The sequence below is a fragment of the Sitophilus oryzae genome, unplaced genomic scaffold, assembly GCF_002938485.1.
Source record: "Sitophilus oryzae breed Bouriz unplaced genomic scaffold, Soryzae_2.0 scaffold_1720_pilon_pilon, whole genome shotgun sequence".
Lineage (NCBI taxonomy): Eukaryota > Metazoa > Arthropoda > Insecta > Coleoptera > Curculionidae > Sitophilus > Sitophilus oryzae.
The window spans coordinates 959,907-984,340 of record NW_022146414.1 but is presented as its reverse complement, the minus strand read 5'-3'; the positions used below and the strand labels follow the sequence as shown (position 1 = coordinate 984,340).

General features: G+C 32.0%; 1 protein-coding gene across 3 annotated transcripts in view; it reads right to left on the bottom strand.

Annotated features, from left to right (window-relative positions):
- Window positions 1–10,839, bottom strand: part of LOC115881425 (SID1 transmembrane family member 1-like) — a 30,030-nt gene extending 19,191 nt beyond the window's left edge. For 2 of the 3 annotated variants that reach the window (XM_030898894.1, XM_030898896.1), the window contains exons 1-2: window positions 10,680–10,838; window positions 1,880–2,068 (exon numbers count right to left, since the gene is read on the bottom strand). In XM_030898894.1, coding sequence (XP_030754754.1) covers window positions 1,880–2,053 — 174 coding nt within the window. In that variant the 5' untranslated portion in view covers window positions 2,054–2,068; window positions 10,680–10,838. Of the gene's footprint in view, window positions 1–1,879; window positions 2,069–10,679 lie in introns of all 3 variants that reach the window. The other variant, XM_030898895.1, reaches the window with a different exon arrangement.
- Between the last annotated feature and the right edge of the window lie 13,595 nt (window positions 10,840–24,434).

Sequence of the window (24,434 nt, the reverse complement as noted above, 5' to 3'; positions counted from 1 at the left end):
GACAAAAGCCCTAAAATATTGAATTAAAAATGCAAATAAACATTAAAACATAACATAATAAATATTATAGGAACTTCAAAAGAGAAAAGAAACAAGGACAATAAGAAATAGCATCATTACTTATTTAGAAGAGTTTGATTTCGACCTCTAGAAAGTTTCAAAGGACTTTCTCATGTAAAAAATATAATTTTTTAATTATTGTTACTAGGCCCGGTTCTGTGCTGGCCAAAAAGATCTGAACCCTAATTGGTAGTATTAATTAGAGTTTCCGGAACCGTACTAAAATATTTTCGTTCAATGATTGTGGAGTTCGTCAATTAACAGTAAGTTCGTCAATTAACACAAGTAAAGCCGATAAAAATTTGAGTTCCAAAAGAAAAAATATCAAATTATTAAGTCATCAGAAAGTAAGCATAAACACAAATAATGAACACAAGTGAAAAAAAAACGAAAACACAAGTTAGCTTAAAGATTACATAAAACAACCTCGAAACCAACTTAACTAAATTTGAGAAAAAACTTGACATTTTCAATTAAAGATGCAAATGCCCATAAAAACATAACACAAAAAAATATAACTAATACATTTAGCAATATTATACTAAATAATAAAATATCATATTTAAACTTCAATAATTGCTAATAAACATTATAGAGACTTCAAAATAACTTCAGAAGTAAGAACAGTAAGAGTTAGCACCAATCTTTGAATAAGAAGACTAAGGAAGGAGCATATCAAAAATCTTAGGTACACCGCGATGGGCCTCAAATATGGCCGACTTAAATTCCGGTTTATCAGTGTCGTTCTAATTTTATTTAAAAAATGTATAACTATGATGTAGGGTAGACGTGGGGTAGACTCAATAATTTGCTGTTTTACTTTACGTTGTGAATAAATGTTGGTAGTTATTAAAATTGTTATTAAAATATATAATTCTAATAAAAATAGATAAGTTATAATAAGTATTTATTAACACAAACATCCGATACGCTACTGAAGCAGGTAAGTCAAATTAACGTATCTAAATTCTTTGACATCTAATCTTTGACAAGTAATAAATAAAAGCTAAAATGCAAGAAAAATATATAATTTAGTTAATTTAAGTGAATTTCATAAATGATCGGTTTACTACACGTATGTATATTATATAGTCACTTACTAGCGAAAAGTTGTTCCATTATTTCACTCAATTTTTGCCGAGATCTACCGCACGCTACACAACCAACTGTTTTAGAGTCTTTTTCGATAAATCGCGATAGTGTCACTGTTAATTTAATTTCTGCCACAATTTCCATCTAGATTTACTACCTTTATACAACTATCAGTAGTAGAATAAATAATAAATAACATAAAATAAGCTCTGTAAAGACTGACAAATCCACAAAATTTCAAATCAAATTCAAATGTGTCAAATGAATCGTCAAACAGAACTGTCAAGGATCCCCACCCTAGAGTGCTTTTATGGTGCTTTTTCCGCCCACCATGCATGAATACATGGATAGCATTATGCTCCTTCCTTAGTCTTCTTATTCAAAGGCACCAATACTTATTTAGAAGAGTTCGATTTCGACCGCTAGATAGTATCAAAAGTCTTTCGCACGTAACAAAAAATATGTTTTTAATTATTATTACCGAGTACCAAAAGTACCGAAAGAACCAGGAATTAATAATTTCGAGTCCCGGTTCTTTGATGTCTCAGAAGAACCCTAATCCCCTTGTATTGACGCCATGCTACGCCGCTGGTCGACGCGTCAACAATTCAATTGTCGACGTAATATTCTCGACGTCGTCCAACTTTGGCAAATGACCAAAAATTATTTTTCTCAAATCGTGCTACTTTTAAAAAACAAACCACCATGTATTTTATCTAATACTTACTGGACTTTGTTGATATACCAGCACATATTCTATAGTCGCATTGAGCGTTACAGGTATCACTTCACTGTAGTTTGCCTGTCTGGGCACCACTGTCAAACTGTTTTCTGTCAAAGCCAACGATGATGCTGTTGAACTCACCCATAAAAACACTCCAAAATAGAAAAACACTTCCATCTCTTCTAGAAATATCTATCAGAATTAATTTATTATTTTCTCGAATCTAGAACCGTGACGTTTGTTTTAAAATTCTATTTCATTTGAATTGGCAAAAGGAAACGGAACTGAACTAGACAAGTCCAAGTCAATTTCTACAACTAATTCAATATTTACCGGAGGAAATAAATTATTTAATTTTGCCCGAACAAATCGAAGCTAATGTATGCCAGATGGTACGAAAGTTAAACAGAGCAACGATTAGCAAAAATTGATTTATCGATAGGAGCACAATAAATAAGTTTATGGAGAAGTATTAGTAAGTTTTTCAAGGGTTGGAAAAAATTATGATTTTAAAAAAAAATAAAAAAAATCAGATTTTTTTATTTAAATCGGAATTTCTTTATTTAAATCAGATTTTTTTGATTTTAATAGAGAACATTATTTAAATCGGATTTCTAAATAATTAGGACTTAATTCCAATTAAAGTCCTATCCTCAATGGCTAAATCTTTATAACTCTGCCCGATACTGATAACATTAACAATCTACGGCGCGTTGTCATTTTCCCACATCGCATGGGTCACCAATATATCCCGCAAAAAAGTCGCTCGCTTCAGATCACAAAGGATTTTTTTTCAAATGTCACAAGAGTATTAATTTTTGGCATTTCAACGCCTAGGCATAAAAGTAAAGCACTTACGCCTAAGCATAAAAGTACAAAAATATAATATTAAACTGAAATTAAGCGTCAATTTCAACAAAGGTATAAATTGTTGCTCGATTACTTACAAGGTATTACTTTTTATATTATTTGCAAAGTTTGAAATTGATTAAAACATTATTTGTAATGTTTGAAAAAATATAGTATATACTACTCGGATTAAAAAGTACTTTTGTGCCTCCCTGTTTCTGCTAGTCCGTCAAACTTACAACCTCGTCAAAAGAAGTATAATTTTACACAATACACTATTGTTCGGAAATAGTCTTAAATCGAGAATGAAATTAGTATTATCTATTGTCAAAGTGTAAAATACTCCAGATCCAGGTCGAAATGTCGGTAAAAATTTGGAAAGAACTAGAAGATAAATTGATGAAGACAGAAGTTATCTTGATGAAAGATATAAAACAGCATATTTTCTCACAACGATTTGAAGATATAGGTCTAACGTGACATACATTTCAAATTGTATTGTTTTTGTATTTTTTTGTACATACATTTCAAATTGATGAATAGATAATATCTATTCATTAATTAAAATGTTACATATTATGTAGTATGTATATATGTGTTATACAAATAAATTTTTATATAGTTTTATAACATTTACAATTATTTTTCGATTTATTTTATAGTATTTAAACTTAAACGTTACAATAGCAAATGTAATATTTTATTTAATGAATAGATATAGGGTATATATGTTATAGAAATATTTCTTATAGTTTTCTAGGACACAATTTTATAAGTTTTACAGTTATTTTTCGATTTATTTTAAAGTTTTAAAAGAGTTGAATTTTTGATTTAAATCACCCGATTAAAATTAAAAAAATCACTTGATTTAAATCATGCCAACCCTGTTTTTTTCTGTAATACAGTGAAATATAGATACTGGACGACCCCCCTCTAATGATAAAGCTTTATATTAATTGTTTTTTATTTCTTTTATTTAATTTTTTATTCATGCATGCGAGCAAGTTTATTTATTTTTTCATATAAAGGGTGCTTTTCAAAAGTGGCTCTCCTCTATAACTTTTTTATTTTTTCAGATAAAAATCGAGATTTGGTATGTTAGTATATGACATAAATTACGATTGATTAACGTTTTCAATTGTTTTCAGTCACTTCCTGTTCCACCAGAAATGACTACAACTTTTGATTCTTAAATGACACCCTCGGTACTTTGTTACTTTATTCGATAAAAAATGACATTCTGAATAGAACAACATTTCATATGTCAACTTTTGACATTTTAGAATATGGTTTATTTGAATTTGCAACATGCGATTCACAACGACAATTTTACCAAGTGTGTGGTACCAAATTATTCGTAAAAAATTCTTTTTTCGAATATGCTAATGAGCCACCCTCATTACAATTGAAAAAAAAATGAGATATGATTAAAAATAGGATTTGGGCATCTTTTAACCGGCCAGGATAAGACACTAAAAACATTAGACGATCCAATTTTTTTTCCAGGCTCCTTGATTAAGAATTAGTGTTTTTAACGCAGCCATGGCACTATAGATTGAAATTTAAAATACAATTTTGTTTTAAGCGAAAATGTCAAAAGTTGACATATGATATGTCAATCTATTCAAAGTCTCATTTTCTATCGAACAAAGTAAAAAATACCGAGGGTGCCATTTAAAAATCAAATGTTGTAGTCATTTTTTGATGAAACAGGAAGTTGGCGAGATAACTCCGGTATCAGGTCTAAGGAGAGACCAAGTTAGAGGTGGAGAAAATGTACACAGATAGCCTCCACCTCAAGGGTACTTCAGCCGGAGACAAGCTCCTCGACTGCGAAGGGCACACAGAGCTAAACCCCAAACCTTAATTTTCTTGGAGATAAACAGCTGTTGTCAGAGGAGGATGGGAAATACCCTGTCCCCCCTACAATAGGAGAAGCCCCATGTATGATGAGTTATAGACTGTATGATGAGTTACATACAACTCAAGAAAGGGGGACACAAGAGATCTTTAAGGTCACCCTTCCCCCATTCTACATTCTACATTCTACACCAATGTAATCCACCTGTTTTATCTTACAGTTTCCTAGATCCTAATAGTGAGACTCGAATTTAAAACACCCTGTATATTAAAAAATAAAAATTTCATTAGGCAAATATTGTTTCATTCTTCAAAAGTTTCATTTGCAATGAATTACTCAAAATATAATTTTTTAAAAATTTTCCATGTAGAAAGTGCCTTTTTTTAAATCTATTAAAAAATTGCAAGACTTCTACTTGGCGAGATATATTTATCTAATATTTCTCTGATATTTAAACGTTAAACATATTGTTAGAAGTTATTTTTAAATAAATATAATTAACTTTAAAGATTATCTAAAAACTTATTTCGTGTACACTCCAGTTATATTAATACCCTTTAATCAAGGCTAATACAAAATTGGGAATAAGCACGTTAATCATTTAAGATATTAGTAAGATTGTTTAAGATTCACCGAAAATAAATCTTATATTGTTTCTAGTTACCATCAAGTACAAGACGAGTTTTCAGAAAAAAACAAGATTTTAATTTCATAATATTCTTAGAAATTAATTATTTATTTTAATACCGAGTCAGTTCCATCAAGTTGTGACGGTTCTGTTTAGTGCGGGCAGTGTATAGTTACGAAGGATCCAGACAAAGGAGCCGACGGCGGTAGCGGTCGCCAGCCCGGTGAAGAGGGGGGCGAGCGGACGAAAGGAGTCGAGGCGGCAGTCGGGTGTCGACCACGATTAAGGACACTTAGACTACGTAATTTTTTAGTATTAAGTACTATTTTTGTTATTTGAGTTAAGTAATAAATCGACCACTTGTGCACACGATTCGTCTTCTCTTCCTCAACTGAAAAATTTCCGGAAATTTTTTCGAGGCGCCACGAAACTTTAGTGGAAATTTTTGACAGTTGAAAAGGAAAACATAAGATCTACAATCATAATGTGAATGAACTACAATGTCTATATATTGAAATATTACCCATTTGAGTTTTAGCATTTGATGTAACTAAGGTTGGTAATATTTTTATTTAAGGAAATATGTTAGATATACCTACATATGAATTTCTTCGAAATTGCCATGTTCTAAAAAAATATAGTTCTGCCGCCTTTATTTAACTAAAGCTGGTATTTTTCTATTTAACGAAATATGATGGATATACACTTGATTTTGATTTTCGGGTGTTATCTGGTTTTATATTTTCAAATTCTTCTTTAATGACTTGTTGGTTTATTTTTCCAAATCGCGACATTTCGCTATACACTTCTTACTCTACGTACAGACGTTTTAAAACTAGTAATAGCTTAATGACAGAATCGCAAACAAAAATGACAAAACACATAATATGTCAAAAACATCAATACCTTGGCCAACTTAACAAATTGAAATTATTTTAAAATGTCATGTTGGATTAATATTTTTTTTTCAAATTTAGGTGTGAAATTTTCTTACCGAATACCACGCAAGCTTAAATTATTCCTGGAAATTTTCTTTCGGGCACGAATATTTTGAAAATTATCCCGAGTCGAAGACGAGGGATAATTTTCCTAAAATATTCGTGCCCTCAAAAAAATTTCCGAAAATAATTTAAGCTCTTGTGATATTATAAGTGAAAATTTATATGGGAAATGTCATCGATCGTCATTTCAACTGGACGCCGTTTTTATTCGATCATACGGTATTTAGTGGTTATTAAAAAAAAAAATTGGCGCCGGGAGGCACGTATAACCGCCCATACATGATATTTTTAGCCGACCATACCAATAGGTATGGTAGGCTATTAAGATCGGCAAAAAAAAGTTTTTTTAATTTCACTCAAAATGAGTTATTTGGGTCATAAATGACCTAAATACAAAATATTTTCATGGTGTCTGTCTGTCTGTCTGTCTATCTGTCTGTCCGTCTGTAACACAATAACTCAAAAACCGCTGAACCGATTTTAACCAAATTTGGCACAAAAATACTGTGGCACCCGAAAATTTGGCCATTAGTATATACAGGGTGGTCCGAACTGTATTCCGGAAACTTCGGCGGCGTATTCTGCAGATAAAAATAAGTAAAAATGTTCGTATAAATGTATGTCCTAAAATGCTTAGTTTCGGAGATACAGGGTGTAGAAGTTTCATTTTTATTTCGACTTTTTCCAAATAATTTCTGAAGTAACGTTAATATTTGGATGAAAATTGATTGAGTTTTTTGATATGAGAAATTTGATTTTGATTTCAATATGACTCCTAGGTACTTGTAGAGGGCGCCACCTACATATGTTTTAACTGGTTTGAAGAGTAATAACTTTTCGTCCGTACCTGTATAAAACTACCGAGGAAAAAAATATACATTTATGAACTTTTTTACGTAAAAAATATCTCTTAGTAAAAATCGCTACGAGTAATGGTTTCCGAGATAATTGGAATCGAAATTATCAATACCTGTCATCATTGACATAAAACATGTTGACTAAATAGTTATTAGACAGAAATCGTAAATTTGAAATGTTTTGCTGCCAAAAGTTCAATAGAAATTATTTTATCATCATTTTTTCGAAGAAAAATTTATGATTAATTATAAAAAATAAAAAGTTCCCAAATTTATTATTTTAGTGAAAGAAAACTATCTACTCAACATGTATATTTTTGTCAATAATGACATATATTGGCTGTTACCATTCTAAATATCTTGAGAAGGGTTGCTCGTAGCGATTTTTACCAAGAGACATTTTTTACGTAAAAAAATCACGGAAATGTATATTTTTTCACTCAGTTGTTTTATGCAGGTACGGACGAAAAGTTATTACTCTTCAAAACAGAAAAATACATGTAGGTGGCGCCCCCTACAAATAGGTGTCATATTGACACCAAAATCAAATTCCTCATGTCAAAAAACTCCCAGACATCAATTTTCCTAGTAATACCACTAGAGGTCAAAATATTAATGAGCTCGAAAAAATGTCCGGATTTAATTTGTCCTCGTGTGGTATTCGGTAAGAAAATTCCACACCAAATTGTGTTTGAAAATCAAATAATTAAAATGTATTTTTCGATTTTTGGTGGAATCATAGATAAAAGAAAATAATCTACTAGATAAAAGAAAATAATCTACTATTAAGATAGATATGAAACTTAATAGTAAAATTTTGGGTCAAAGCGCCCCTCCGTGTTTTTAGTGGAGACTATGTTTAACCCAGCGCCTTCGCCTTTTCTGCTGTAAATGCTTTTATGTTTATAATTGAATTCAAAGGATTTATTTTTAAAGTTACACTGATATATTAGTATATCAGAGTAACTTTAATAAAACATAAGAATATATATATTTTCACTTTATTTTACAGTTTCATGTAAATGATCGTAAGTCGACTGGCTGTCTAATGAATAGACCGAGATTTTAAAGCGAAAGAAAAAACAAATCAAACAACGAATACATACCATATATTTTTCTTTTATCTAAGATACATACTTTATCGTCTTTTGGAAACACGTGCATTTTTGCAGTTTTGTTAGTTTCTTTGCAAGATGCAACACAACAAGAAAACACCAATTTTACAGTTAATAAATAATAAAACTATTTCTGACTATGATATTTAAAATTTAGATAGATAGAAAATTAAAAAACAAACCGGTATTTGCAGACGCAGGCCCAAATTCAATAAAAATCAAAATTTTTCTTGCGAAAATCGGGCTTATATCACTAAAAAGGTATTTTTTGATTTATCAGCAATCATTGTCAAGTTGACAATATACAGGGTATTTTCTAATTAGTCTCAAAAAATTGTGGTGTGATTCCTCATGTGTTCTTAAAACAATTTTTATATAAGCATTGGGTCTAAAGTACTTCCTTTCTGATCTACAGGGTGTTAAAAATTTTAAAAAAAATCGATTTTTTTGCTTAACATAAATGGTACACCACTGCTTTTTTAAAGAAAATATATTTTTTCTTGACTGGCCATCCTATTTTAACAAAATTGATCTTTTGAGTTTTTCTTGTTCATCAAACAGTTGTCGAGAAAAAAATAAATATACTTATTAAGAGCCCGCCTTAATCCGTTTTCTAACGATTTTTTATTTTTTAGATTAATTAGGAAACACCCTGTATATGCATATCACAGGCAACCAAATAAACTAGTAACCTCTAAAAATTATTTTTCCTACCACTAACGACATACCGTGTTTTTAGTGAGTACTAAATTATTTTATCAAAATTTTACCATATAAGTTTCCAGGCAATAGGTGGAATTGATTATTTAGTTACTATGACAACTGAGTGACACCCAAACCTAAAAACTATTTCAGTTTTGAAGCTGTCAAGCGGCACGGCTTAAAAAAATGTTTCGCTTCGGTCATGAAAGCAAAGAAAATATTCGCCAGGAGATTAAGCATTTGACACCCGCGAATACTAGGAAATCGAAGTCAAGCGTATGGAAGCAGTTTACAAACTTTCATCTCAGCTTTGTAATTGAAATGAATCAAAATTATCATGTAAACAATTAAAAACCAGACTCTCAAAAAGATATTCTGTCATTATAAACGTCAAAAAATTCCCAGTATAATTTGCTGTTGGGTGCCCACAAGGAAAAAAAAATAACTAAAATTTATCCGTTACCATGGTGATTTGTCAAAAAAACACATTTGATTGGTTGAAAATTACAGGTGTGGAATTTTCATCCAAATATTGACGTTACTTCAGAAGTTATTTGGAAAAAATCGAAATAAAAATGAAACTTGTACACCCTGTATCTCCGGAACTAAGCATTTTAGGACATACATTTATACGAACTATTTTACATATTTTTATCTGCAGAATATGCTGCCGAAGTTTCCGGAATACAGTTTGGACTACCCTGTATAGATATTAACATATTTTAGTATGGGCGGCTATACCTACCTCCCGGCGCCAATTTTTTTTATCTCAAAAACTGCGACTTTGACTGATTTTGATGTTATTACAAATTTTGTTGCAAATATTATTCCTAATCTTAAATTGAAAACCGCGTTTCGCTAGCTACTGTAATTTTGGAGTTACGATTTTTTAAAATTTTTAACCCCCTCCCATACCTCCTTACCATCCCCTCACCAAAAACTAATGGCCAGATTCTTGGGTGCCACCGTATTTCTGTGCGAAATTTGGTTAAATTTGGTTTTTGCGGTTTTTATCGTGTTACAGACGGACAGACAGACAGACAGACAGACAGACGGAAAGACCGACGGACGGACGGACAGAGAGACGGACAGAGAGACGGACGGACAGACAGACAGACAGACAACTCATTTTGAGTGAAATGAAAAAAACTTTTTTTTGCCGATCTTCATAGCCGACCATACCTGTCGGTATGGTCTGCTAATAATCACTTAGGGCTATTTACAGAAAAGAATTATCAAAACTTAATAAATCTGTACGTTCCCCATATCCTATACATCCTTAGGGTAATATTTTTTTAATTTATTTATTTGTATTTTTTTCAAATTTAGTAAAAATGTACCTATTTTATTATTTTTTCTGTTCATTTTTATTCACTTTCAAATTTCTTCGGAAAAATATAATTCTACAATTTTTAAAAGATATTTCACATTTCAGTAATAAACAAAACAAATAAAAATAAAGTTATATATCATTACTCTACTATGAAAAGAATGACAAAAATGCTGTAAATATTCTAGTATTAATATAGATTCTAGCAATAAAAATACCTATATTTTACAATATAGGCACACAATACTAGAGAGATTACAATAATGTTAAACATAAGAAATACCTAATCAAAAATTATACAATTTATATCCATATTCCACGAAAACTGTAGGTATGTATTTATTTAATAAAACTTCAAAAGGAAGCATTTCAAATATGAAAAGAATTAAAAGAATGCGGCATAACAAAGTTATAGCAATAAAAATAATTTAAAATTAGAATATAATAAAGATATACTTACTACTCTGTACAGTATATATCAAGGATTAGATGTCATGGCACCCCCAATTCTGTTAAATATTCTAAATGAACATGATTCAAATCGGGTCCTTTCTTGAGGTATTATAACCAGCACATTTTACAAGTTACATTGATTCCTAAAAATATTATTTAAATGTAATTTTGACAGAGATCTGTTATCTAATCAATTATTTGCTTGGATTTTGTTATCGAATGGCCGAGGGCAAACGTAGACACATAATATAGCCCAATCATTTTAGACAATTTCAAACAAAAAATTGTCTAGTACATACTTTCGTAGTAAGTAATTTAGTTATGTTCGTCGCCAAGATATATTCTTGCAAAGTAAAACACTATATAGTTCCCCGCAGTGGCGGGTACAGAGGGGGGGGCCCATGAGACCCGCACACCCCTAAAACTTTTAAATTGTGTTAAATATTAGACTTTTTGGTTAAAAATGGCGCCCTAAAAAGCATTTTCTACATTACTTTTTATTTTGGGCCCCCCCTAAAATAAATTTCTGTATCCGCCCCTGGTTCCCCGCAATACACCAAAACCTGTTACTTTAAACCAGTGGTGCATCTATAGAGATTAAGTCTAGGATGGATAGGGGCAATCTATTCAAGTAAGGTAGGTACTAGATGTAAATCAAATTTACGCTGTATTGTGACTGTGAAAAGGAAATTTGGATTGGTCTGAATTTTCTATTTTGATTGGTATTATTAATTTAATTTGTGACACTTTTTATTTTATACTACATTCTAATATATATGTTACGGTTAAAGTCCGACGACCGGTTAATGTCGACATTAACAGGTTAATGTTTGGGTTTGGTTGTTTTGTTGTGTATTATTCACGAGATTAACCGGGTAATGTCGACATTAACCGGACATCGAACCTTAACCGTAACATATATAATAATAGCTCCCGTATATAGCGTTTAACGCCATGGAGTATGAAGATACAGCTTGCCATACTAGAGCCGTTTGGTATACAAGGAAGGTAATGTTGCTAGCACTACACTTCAACCGCCTATTATTACCTCAGGATTGTGAATCCCAAGTACGCATTTAAGGCTGAGTCGACCAAGATGCCCAAATTATTTTTATTTTATTAAAAATAGTCGGCTGATGAAATGCCGGCTGTAGGATTCGAACCCACAACCTTTGAATTGGTAGACGAGAGCGGTACCTCTACGCCACCGGACAACTCTACTACATTCTAAAACGTTAACCTTATTTATAAATTTCTTCATGGGAGGGGTAATTACCCCGTTATGCCTCCGGTATATGCGCCCCTGATTTGTCGCCTAGATAAATGAATTTCAGCAAAATTAAATCTTATAGTTTCCCGCAACACACCAAAACACGCTGGATGTGCGCTTTGCTAACCAGGTTAGCATCATCAGTAGTCTATATAGGCACTGGATTGTTATTAACCAAGCGTGTCGAAACCAATAGAGTCTAACAAGAAATTACTGAGGTCAATAGCAATTGAGAACTAGAAAGAATTGGACCTTTATTTCTGTTCATAGTTTTTTTAAATTTTTTCATCTTGACGCTCTAATATTATACTTCTAAATGTCTACAAATTGAATCATATTGGAATAATTTTAAATTATTAACATTTATAAAATGATCTCTATTAAAAATATGTTGAACAACACAAGATTTATCTGCTTTACCATACCGGGTGCGTCTCAAAAGTGGCTCACCCCTATAACTTTTTTATTTTTTCAGATAAAACAACGAGCTTTGGTATGTTAGAATATGACAGAAGTTTTCTGTCACTTCCGGTTTCACCGGAAATGACTACAACTTTTGATTTTTAAATGGTACCCTGGGTATTTTTTTACTTTATTCGATAGATAAAATGTCAACGCATACGTTTTCGCATATGGTTTATTTGAAATTGTAACATGCGGTTCATAACGACAATTTGGCTGGAAATACCAAGTGTGTGGTATCAAATTATTCGTAAAAAATGCTTTTTCAAAATATGTTAAGGAACCACCCTCGTTCCATTTGAAAAAATTGAGATATTATTAAAAATACGATTTGGGCATCTTTTAACCGGTCAGGACAAGACACTAAAAACATTAAAGGATCAAATCTATTTTTCCAAGACTCCTTGATTAAAAATTAGTATTTCTAACACAGTCATGGCACTCTAGATTGAAATTTAAAATACAATTTGTTTTTGAGCGAATATGTCAAAAGTTGACAAATGATATGTCATTCGATTCAGAGTATCATTTTCAATCAAATAAAGTAAAAAAATACCGATGCGCCATTTATAAATCAAAAGTTGTAGTCATTTCCGGTGAAACAGGAAGTGACCGAAAATAATTGAATATGCCAATTAATCCGAATTTATGTCATATAATAACGTACCAAATCTGGTTTTTTTATCTGAAAAAATAAAAAAGTTATAGGGGTGAGCCACTTTTGAGACGCATCCGGTATATTAATTAAGCTACATATCCTCTGTAAACCTAGATATTGTTGATCTTCTAGTTTATTCAACATTGAGAAATAATACTTGAAGAGACCTAACTAACAAAATTTTAAAAATTGAGATATTTTGCTATCTCTTCTATAAAGTTTAGAAAATGCTAGTTAGGCCTTTTAATAAGAAAGACGACGATATGTTCGCTACAACCTCGGATATGATTTAAAGTTACTGGACTACAATACATATATATGTTCACACTTATCTACACACTTTACTTAGTTTGTATATACACAAATATAAATATTTAAATAGTCGCGTTAAATTAAAATAGAATCGTTTGTACTGTACCTACACAAACTGAACTTTAAATTGATACGATACAATAGACAGGGTGTTTAGAATTAAAATGCAACGATAATGTATTTGAATATTTGGAAATTGGGAGAATGTTTGTTTTTTTAAAAAAATGTGATATTTATTATCATCTATTATTTTTGTAAATTTAATTGTATTACAAATTACAAATCACTGACGCTTTCTTATTTACGTAAATGTACCATATTGCTCGTCACATTTAGAAAAATTCAAATTGTATGGTGATATATCCAAATTCAACAACAAATCCGTCGATCCGAATAAAAGAATACAAACTTCCACTAGCCACATCCTTTATAGACGTTGAGAAGCCGTTCGACTCGATATATCCTAAGGCAATAATAGAAGCCCAAGCAAAACAAGAAATTGACAGGCCTTATATAGAAACTCTCGCCAATATATAAAAAGAAGCCAAAACAAGAGTAATAATATATAAAACAACTCCAGAGTTCCCAACTAGTAAAGGAGTACGACAGGGAGACGCGATATCCCCAAAGGTTTACAGCAACACTAGAAGAAATCTTCTGTCAACTGGACTGGACAAATAGAAGATTAAAAATAGATAGAGAATATCTTTACCATCTAAGATTCGCTGGTGACATAGTCATAATTGCCAATAGTCTTCAAGAACTACAAGCACAAATTAAATACAGCCAGCAATAAAGTAGGTCTTAAAATGAATTGAGCAAAAACTAAAGTAATGTATAACAAACTAGAAAACAGAAGGGATTCTAACAAATAATACTGGAAATATGAGAAGAATATGTACCTATTAGTGTTGCACAAGACAAGAATTCTTGTCTTGAAAATCAATTTCTTGTCTTGTCTTGAAATTCAAGACAAGAAATTTTCAGTCTTGTCTTGCAGATTTCTTGAATGGCAAAGTCTTGTCTTGTCTTGCTCTTGAAATTTCTTGTCTTGAAAAATTTTACATTCTAACAAAAAGGTAATAATATGTGTACTATTTGCGCTATTTGGATACTACTTTTTGTTCGCGGAGCAATTTCGTGCATGAAAAGTAGTACCAAATAGTGCAAATAGCGTGCTCCATGAACCCACTATTGGTTTCAACTACCGTTTATTTTTTTTAATACCATTATACTAATATAATTTTGTGTATAATACCAATTACCAATATACGGTTTGTTGCTTCGACTTTATTTTATTTCATTCTCAACTCTAAAACACTGGCTATGGTAGAAAAAAAAAAGAACACTGGTCAATATTAATGCCGGGTTTATACAATATTTGCATAAGTCGTAATCATAATCACAGTCTTAATCATCGTCATAATCACAACGCAATTTTAATGTGCGTTTATAGAACATTTTCATAATCATAATTTTTATATCAGTGAAGTTAGGTAACATAATTAAAGGCTAACACAAGTAGCATACGACTTGCGACCACATGTTTACTAAACACAACGTTGGATTAGTTACAAAAAATAGTTAGCTCCCTATCTTGGGTATTAAAATAAATTTAAACGTTTTTATAACGTTGTGCAGACGTTGGACTAGTACTACAGCAAAGTAGAAGCTTCTGCGACGTCGAATAAACGTTGTATTGTAACCTTTTTTGCTTAAGTGATCTTTATATAGGTGATTCGGACAACGTAGTTACAACGTTGGACAATATAGAGTTTTCCGACGCCAGTTTCAGGACCTATTCCAACGTTATGCAAACGTCGTCTGTTTTACTAATTCCAACGTTGTTTAGATTTCCTTATTCTTAGGTTGGTAGGACGTCGAGTCACTACCTTTTTGCAACTGTATTGAATCATAACCTTAAATCTTAAATTTTCACTTCATTGTTCTGTTCAGTCAGACAGTTCAGTGCTGTTTTTGTTTTTATAAAAAAAACTTAATTAAAATGGGACATAAGAAAGGTACATATAAAACTAAATTTAAATATACATCGACATATATTACCGATAGTTTATCCACACCCTCGTTTATTTAGATTATAGAGGGCGGCACAAGCTAGACTCTAGGATGACTAAATTAGGTAATCTTGCGACTAGTATACTACCTGTCAAGGCCGAACTGCGACTTTATTAGTCCAGTATGCGACTACTCGAACTACTCCATCTTAATCTCCAAAACAACAAAGTGAAAGCCGCCATGTTGTTAAATAAGAAAATGTTTCGTTCCTAAAATAGCAATTCCTGCTTTTTGAATACATTAACTTGAAATATTTGACCCTAAAAACACGCGGAAACAATTTTTCGACTGCGAATAAATTATTCTCATTTTACTAAAAAAAAATTCAAGAAAATTTTTAAAACTTCTTTAATTTTAAGGCCCATTAGTATTTTTCAAAGTAGAAACAATACATTTATCAATAAAGTTGTTTGCGTTTAACTTTTTTGCCTTGGGTAACGAGTTACAGAGTCGGTTAAGTCAGAGTCCTCCACTTAAATACTTTTGTTTTGTTTTCCTTCACTGCCATCTGACATATGTCTCTAACTAAATCATAAAAATAATATTTTTACTATAATTATCCCAATTTAGGATAAAACGCGACTTAGACGCCATATTAGTTTTGTATTTCTGTGAATTAGGATTTTAAACAACGTTGCAGTTTGTCCTAAATTAGGCTTCTAGCCAACGTCGGTATCCAACGTCGTTTCGACCTAAAAATTATTCTCCAAACTAGTGCAGACTAGGGTTGGCACGAGGTTGCGCCGACGTTGCGCCCCGTCGTTGCGCCCCGACGTTGCGCCCCGACGTTTGGTCGCGTGACACAACGTTGTCCCGACGTCCAAATGCTGCTTGGGAAGTTCATGGTAGATGTCAACAGGTTTATAAGAAGTGGATAGTTTAACTTTTATGATGACTATGATTGTGATTACGGCTATGTAAACGTTGTATAAACCCGGCATAACTTGCGCAATGACCTAATTATCACTTAAAAAAATGTAGCATTTCTTTCAAGAAATCTTGAATTCAAGAAATCTTGCAAGACTCTTGAAATTTCTTGCATATTAAAGTCTTGTCTTGTCTTGAAATTCAAGACAAGAAATTCTGATAGTCTTGTCTTGAATTTCTTGCATTAGTCTTGGTCTTGCAAGACTTTTTCAAGACTCTTGTGCAGCACTAGTACCTATATGTATATATATTTGGGATAACTAATAATACACAGCTTGGGATCTCTACTATCAGAAATCAACAGAAGAGTTAAGTTAGCATGAAGTACTTATGGAAGAAACTCAATCATATTCAAATCTAGAATGTCACTTTATCTAAAGAAGAAAACATTTGACCAATGTGTACCTACTACCAGTCGCGACCTATCCATGCGAAACCTGAACACTTAAAAAGAACATTATAAGGAAACTACAGGTCGCACAACGCTCAACGGAACGAAATATGTTGAAAATAACCAAGAAAGACCGTATAAGGATACAGTGGATATGACAAAAAATCTAGGTAATAGATGTCATCAACAAACAGATGGACCACAAAAATTACAGCATGGTACAAGTAATTAAGAGACCTAGAAGAAGACCAAACCTAAGATCGGACTATGATATTAGGAAACTAGCAGAGATAACTTGGGCCGCATAGTCAACAATAGATAACAATATGGGCCCAATTACAAAGGGAGTATCTAAATATGCGAGGCAGGCTACACCATAATTGGAAATGGTTGAATGGAGCTGGATATGATGGATATGATCAGGGGTGGATGGGCCATATGGGAAAACGGGAAAATTCCCGGTGGGCCGGTGGGCCGGATAACTCGTAAACGAGCTAATCAAAAATATCTAAAGTTATTCTTTTGAATGTGGGTTTTAGTGCTCTTCAATAAACCTAAATAGAATTATTCTCTAAAATAATTAGGGAAGCCAATAATTGACCCCATTAAAATTTACATGGGATTTCCTATGTCCCGTCCGACGATGCAACACCCGGTAGAGTTCCACTAGCTCTGTCTATCCATAGAGGCCAGATTGGTTGTTCAGCTACTTACCATTTCCTAGAGGAAACATTTTATTTTTATTTACACCTTTATTTTTTCCGCTGGTATAATTTAATAGAGATCAAATGCAAACATTATACAGGGTGGTCCGAACTGTATTCCGGAAACTTCGGCAACATATTCTGCAGATAAAAATAAGTAAAAAAGTTCGTATAAATGTATGTACGAAAATGTTTAGTTTTGGAGATACAGGGTGTAGAAATTTCATTTTCATTTCGATTTTTTCCGAATAATTTCTGAAGTAACGTCAATATTTGGATGAAAATTGGTGTCTGGAAGTTTTTTGACATGATAAATTTGATTTTGATGTCATTATGACTCTAATTTGTAGGGGGTGCCACTTACATGTGTTTTAACTATTTTGAAGAGTGATAACTTTTCGTCCGCACCTGTATAAAACTACCAAGTGAAAAAAATTTACATTTCCGTGATTTTTTACGTAAAAAATGTCTCTTGATAAAAATGGTTATACGAGCAACCGTTCTAAAGCTATTTAGAATGGAAATAGTCAATACATGTCAATATTGACTAAAAATAAGAAATAAGCATGTCGAGTAAATAGTTATTTGACTGAAGTCCTAAATTTGGAAACTTTTTATTTTCCTTCAAAAAAATGACGATAGAACAGTTTCTGTTGAGGCTTTGGCACAAAAACATTTCAAATTTATGGTTTCAGTCTAATAACTATTTAGTTAACATGTTTAACTTATGTCAAAGATGACAGGTACTGATAATTTCGATTCTAAATATCTCGAGAACCATTTAGAGATTTTTTTTACGCAAGAAACGTAAATTTATATTTTTTTACTCGGTAGTTTTATACGGACGGACGAAAAGTTATTACACTTCAACCCAGTTAAAAAATATGTAGGTGGCGCTCTCTACAAGTTGGAGTCATATTAATATCAAAATCAAATTTCTCATGTCAAAAAACTCCCAGACACCAATTTTCATCCAAATATTGACGTTACTTCAGAAATTATTTGGAAAAAATCGAAATAAAAATAAAACTTCTACACCCTGTATCTCGGAAACTAAGCATTTTAGGACATACATTTATACAGACTTTTTTGCTTATTTTTATCTGCAGAATATGCTGGCGAAGTTTCCGGAAGACAGTTCGGACAACCTTGTAGGTATAGAGTATAGAGGATAACACACGGATTTTGGTAGATATATTTTAAATTTTACTGCTAGTTCCAATAACGTCAAAAAGCACTGCAAACAGACCATATAAGATGACACACTTGAAATAACATACCTAGATCGTAACCACATAATATAAAATTACATTCGAAGAAAATTAAGCTCCACTTGTTGGTTTCCTAGTTTAAATAAACAAAGTGTCCGCTTATTTCGCGGTGATTTTTTCGTCTCTGTCTGCGGGCACCGGATGACAGGTTTTATTATAAGCAATTCGACCCCACGATAAACAGGCGATAACGGATTTTCATCAGGTCAGCAGAATTTTAAAAAGACTAGAATCAAAGGCTTCACTATACCTACACATCCGAGAAATAAACATTACCATTACATACGTATTGAAACAAACGACTATTATTTTAAATTGAGTAAATACATTTCACTCGGTCAATATTGTAATAGGTTTATCAATGTTAATTTCTTTAATAATAAACATAGAAAACTAATGAATTAATGAATCTGCTTCTAAAACGTATAAAATTATTAGTAGGTGACGCATCTTTCTGTATACAGGGTTGTTCACCACATACGACACGGAGTATTGTAGCTAAACGATCGGATTTTTAGAAATTGTAAGTTTTGGGTTCGTTGAAGGACTATTAAAGCTACAATTTAACAATATTTTTAGCAGATGATTATAAACTAAAGTACAATCTACAAGTTGAGCGTTTATATACTCGCCCAGTATGCACCGAGTGGGCGTGGCAAAATCTAGTCAACCGAGTCAGAGCCCACTGAGCGTAACAGTTAGATTTCCGCCACTAGAGTAGTAGGAACAAAGAACTTGAAGGAATTGGACCGTTGACTCTGTTCATACTATCTTTACATTTATTGATTCTGATGCTTTCATATGCATCTAATTGCCTGTAATTTGAGACTTGTTTAATTAATTTTAAATTATTAAGACCTATACAATGTTCATTATCAACAATATGTTCGGCAACGCAATATTTATCCGGTCTACCATATCTTATCTGAGCATAGATTGACAACTGGGGGCCTCGGTGCAATATTTTTCGAGCTCCCCTTTGTAAAAAGGTAGACGAATTTGACGCGAACTCTGCGGTTCACGGAGAAAACATATCTATGCTTGGCTTGAATTGGGGACGGACTAAAAGCCAAGTCGGAGAACTAAAAGCCAAGTCTAAATTGTTGTTTAAAATGTTGCTAAAATGAATTCGCTAAAAATTACTGAGACAGCAGAGAAGAGTTAAATAAGGTTTAAACTAGATTAGATAATAAAATATTAATATGTCTCGAAAATCCAATTATTCTTATTATGGACTGTAACATAGGTAACATCACATCAGAACACAATTATAGCCACTGCCTAGGTATTGCCTAGGTTTTTTTCGTTTGAGTCATGACATTATCATACAAGATGCCAAATGTACAAAAGTATAGAGGAAAATTTATTTTTTTTTTAAAACCGGTGGCAAAAGAACTTTTTCGCACGAGCGAAAAACACCCTTACTTATATACAGGTTGTCCCAGAAATAAGTGCAAGTATTTTAAGGAGTGGTAGATCTCGATAAAAGAAACATATTTTCTCGTCGTTTTCAAAATAACGCCGTTATTTTACTTTGAAAATATCCAAAAAAAATATTTTTTTGCTCAAATTTTGAGAACCACTGGATCTTTTCTGGATTTTCTTTCTTGTAAATTTAATCTAAGAAATTCTGTTTTTTAACTAAAAACTAAACAAATTCCAAAATATTTTTCAAAAAATTCCGAATTTTCAAAAGTTTTTTTTGCGAAAAAAACCTCATAGGCGTGTTTCTGGGGTTCAACTAGTTAAAATACTTGCACTTATTTCTGGGACACCTTGTATTAATAAATAAAATATGTTTTTTCATTATGGTAATTTTTTTGTGGATTTGGGCCGGTTGTCTGTTTTTCCCGGGCCGGTTTCCAGTTCCCCATCCACCCCTAGATATGATGAAAGATGGATATGATGATGATGATTCTTACTTTAAACTAACAATTGAACATTAAAAATCTAACCTAGTTATATTTTTATTAAATGATAAATAAATATCTTACCGCATATATTAATTTTTACATTTTATACATTTCTATACTATCTTTACACTAAGGACAACAAATTCTAACTAGACTAGAGACTAGAAGATTCCAACACTCTATTAAATAACTATAAACTCTAGATCATTAATATTAAAACTTGATAAGTGTTTTCCGATCGTTTGGCAATATTTTCCTAATAAATAATTCGGGGAAAACAGTAAAACATGAAGAAAACTTTCGCTAGCCTCGTGAAAACCACCTAGACATTAGTCGAAACATATTATCTGGCTTTCTACATTAAATAAACATGACTAATCGTCGCAATTCGACGTAAAGTAATTGGTTTTAACTGAAGAAAAGCTTACGAGTTTCCTAGTTTTAATATTTTATTTGATTACCCCCTTTTTAAGATATTTTTTTCCTCAAAATCGATATAGGTTTTATTCGATAAATTATGGTTGAAAAAAAAGCAACAGTGAGTTTTGCCAAATGTTTATTATTTGTTACTTCAAATATATTATAAAAACACCCCAAAATTATAAGGTTAGGTTACAGGGTCATACATAGGTAGGGTACATAGGTAGGGTTAGCTCCTAGACTAAAAAACTTGGGAATTTTATTTAAGTGTAAACCTAAAATATGTACGAGGATGTATTTCAGGAAAATAATTTACCTTCTATAGGGTAGCCCAAAAAATTGTGAGTGGATCGGGATGGTTTTTTTAAACAGAACACCCTGTATATTATTGCATAGTTGGCTTCCTTTCAGATCACTTTACATAATCCTAAGATATGAATAAATATATTTCAATAGTTTCAGAGATATTAATAAATAAATATAAAATATATTTTTTAGCCTTCATTAAAAAATTATTACAAATACAAGAATTGTCCTGACATAAAAACTATTTTAGGTATTTACTTTAGATGGCTTAGATGGCCTGTACTTACTTTGCTAAAAATATCGTAATCTTAAATCATACAGGATGTTCAAAATTCTACGTCAAACTTTCTAAAATATAAAAAAAACTTTTCTTTGTTTTTTTTTCTTAAATGGAACACTCTGTATATTATTTTTAGTGGTGGAGAATTAAAAAATAAACATTTTTTGTATAAGTATTTCAAAATTTCTAATGCTTTCACTGACACACGCAGTATTATTTCATATGGCTTTCTCAACGATAAAACACGAAAGAAAAATCATTGAAAGGCTTTGATAAAAATTTACTGTAAAAATGAAATATCTTTTTCTTCTTCTTCTTCTTTTATAAGGCGTATCGCCTGTTTAGTTCCGGTTTCCTCCTCGTCTAAGCAACTCTTGCGAGGTTGATTGCCAACTGTCTTGCCAACGTTTAGGTGGTCGTCCAGTAGGTCTTCTGCCATGGGGTACGTTGTTGCGAATTATTATGGCCATTCTGTCGGGGCCCATTCTATTGACATGCTGGTTCCATTCTCTTCTTCTCTGCCTTATCCATCTGACAACGTCGTTTGGTTGGCACTTTTCTCTTATGTCTACATTTCTCTGTCTGTCCCTCAATGTGTATCCAGTTATCATTCTTAAGGTCTTCATTTCAGTAGTTCGTAGGATTCTCTTTGTTACTGATGTTTCAGCTCTGGTTTCCGCACCATATGTCATCACTGGTCGTATGCAGGTTTTGTATATTCTTGACTTACATTCTGTACTCAAATGTTTGTTTTTCCATATGGGATATTTAAGATGTCCTGATATTGCGGCAGCTTTATTGCCTTGTTTCCTTACTTCTTCTTCCAGGAATCCTGTGCTTGTAATTTTGCATCCGAGGTATTCGATTTAAAGGATTATTTTTATAAGATTTATATTTCATATAAAAAAATGAAAGAAATATAAAACCACGAATGTAGTAATGTTATTTTCGTGATTCTTGAATGATTTCCTTTAAAATATCCAGGTAAGATATTCCATTTTCATATGACACGCTTATAACGTCGAATTTTTTAAATGTACACTTTTCTGCATGTTAATTACTCACTTTGCCTAAATCTGACACACTCGAGTTTTTCTAACGATTAATTTATTTACTACTCTGATCGGCAGTCCTACACGCGCGACCCTGTATAAAAGGTTCATGTATGGTTGGGGTACTTATTAACAAAGTGCAAGGTTTCTCCCCTTATGTTAATCTCCCGTGCTTAAGTTAATCCCAAAATCCCCGCTTAAACTCCCCTATTATTTGCTTCACTGATTCAAATACGCTAAACAATGTTTGCTTTATGATAAAGTATAGGAATCAGGATTTTCCAAGCAAAAAAAAGGTATGAATTAGTGATGAGCAGTACGATTCTTTTTAGTAAATTGAATCGCACGATTCGATTTCTCATATTGAATCGACTCCTACGATTCGTTCCTTTGAACGAACTACATGCACAATTTTATGTTTAATAAAAACAAGAAATGCAACTGGCACTACCGGCGATAATTTGGTCGAACAATTACTTAAGGGACCAGAAAAAGAAATATACAGTTCTTTAATTTGTTTTTCAACACTTTATGACACTGGATTTAATACTGACTGCACATAATTGGATTGATTATTTTATCAGTAATATTAAATTATCAATCCAATTAATAAATAGATACTGCAAAATAAAACACTAAATCATCACAATACACCAAAACACTTTTACTTTTACACTGGACGCGCGTTTCGCTAACCATGTTATATCATATCCATGATTATAAACTCAGTATATAATCATCTGCTGATGATGCTAACATGGTTAGCGAAACGCGCGTTCAGTGTAAAAGTAAAAGTGTTTTGGTGTATTATTGTGGTGATTTAGTGTTTTATTTTGCTGTGTAACACTAAAGGTTCCAACCCTTAACTGTAATAATTTTCTTCATTTCGCAAAGCACTGAAATCTTATTTACTAGACAAGGCTTTCTACGCCGTAAATGACTTATATTTCGATAATCGAATTTGATCTTGTAAACACTGGTCTAATGTTTGCTATTACTATATTTACCAATTACATCGAAATGAATTGATTTAGAGTTCATTGATATTTAATATTTACTATAAACTTACTAAATATTTTTGAATCTTATTTTTATTTTTTTATGCTTTGACATTTTAAACATTTATAAATGTTGATTTTAAACAATAAGTCTGACAATGTAATTTGTATAATCAGGGGCGGATACAGGAATTTATTTTAGGGTGAGGCCCAAAATAAAAAGTAATGTAGAATATGCCTTTTAGGCCATTTTTAACCAAAAAGCCTATTATTTAACATAATCTACAAATTTTAGGGGGGCCCGGGCCCCATGGGGCTCCCTCTTTATCCGCCACTGTGTCTAATGTTTTGTATTCTCTTTTGTTTGTTTGTTTGTTTGTTTACTTTGTTTGTTTACTTTACCTTTGTCTACAAATTGTAAAATTTTTTAACAATAAAGGCATTTATTTATGTATTTAGAAACGAACGATCGTATTGTGATCCGATTCAATTCTCACGACTCTTTTTTACAACTAGTTCGTTCAAATTTTATGGATCCGTGGGTAGATAACCAGATAATTCTGTATGTATGTATTGGTGGTTGCATTATGTCTAAATGTCGTGACAACGATAATCTGTAGTTCATTAGCTGTAGTTGTAGTTTCGATTTATAGTGTCTGGTATCTGCCGTTTTTCAATAAAGTTTTACAGGGTTTTACTAAGTTTTGCGTTTACTTCTGGTT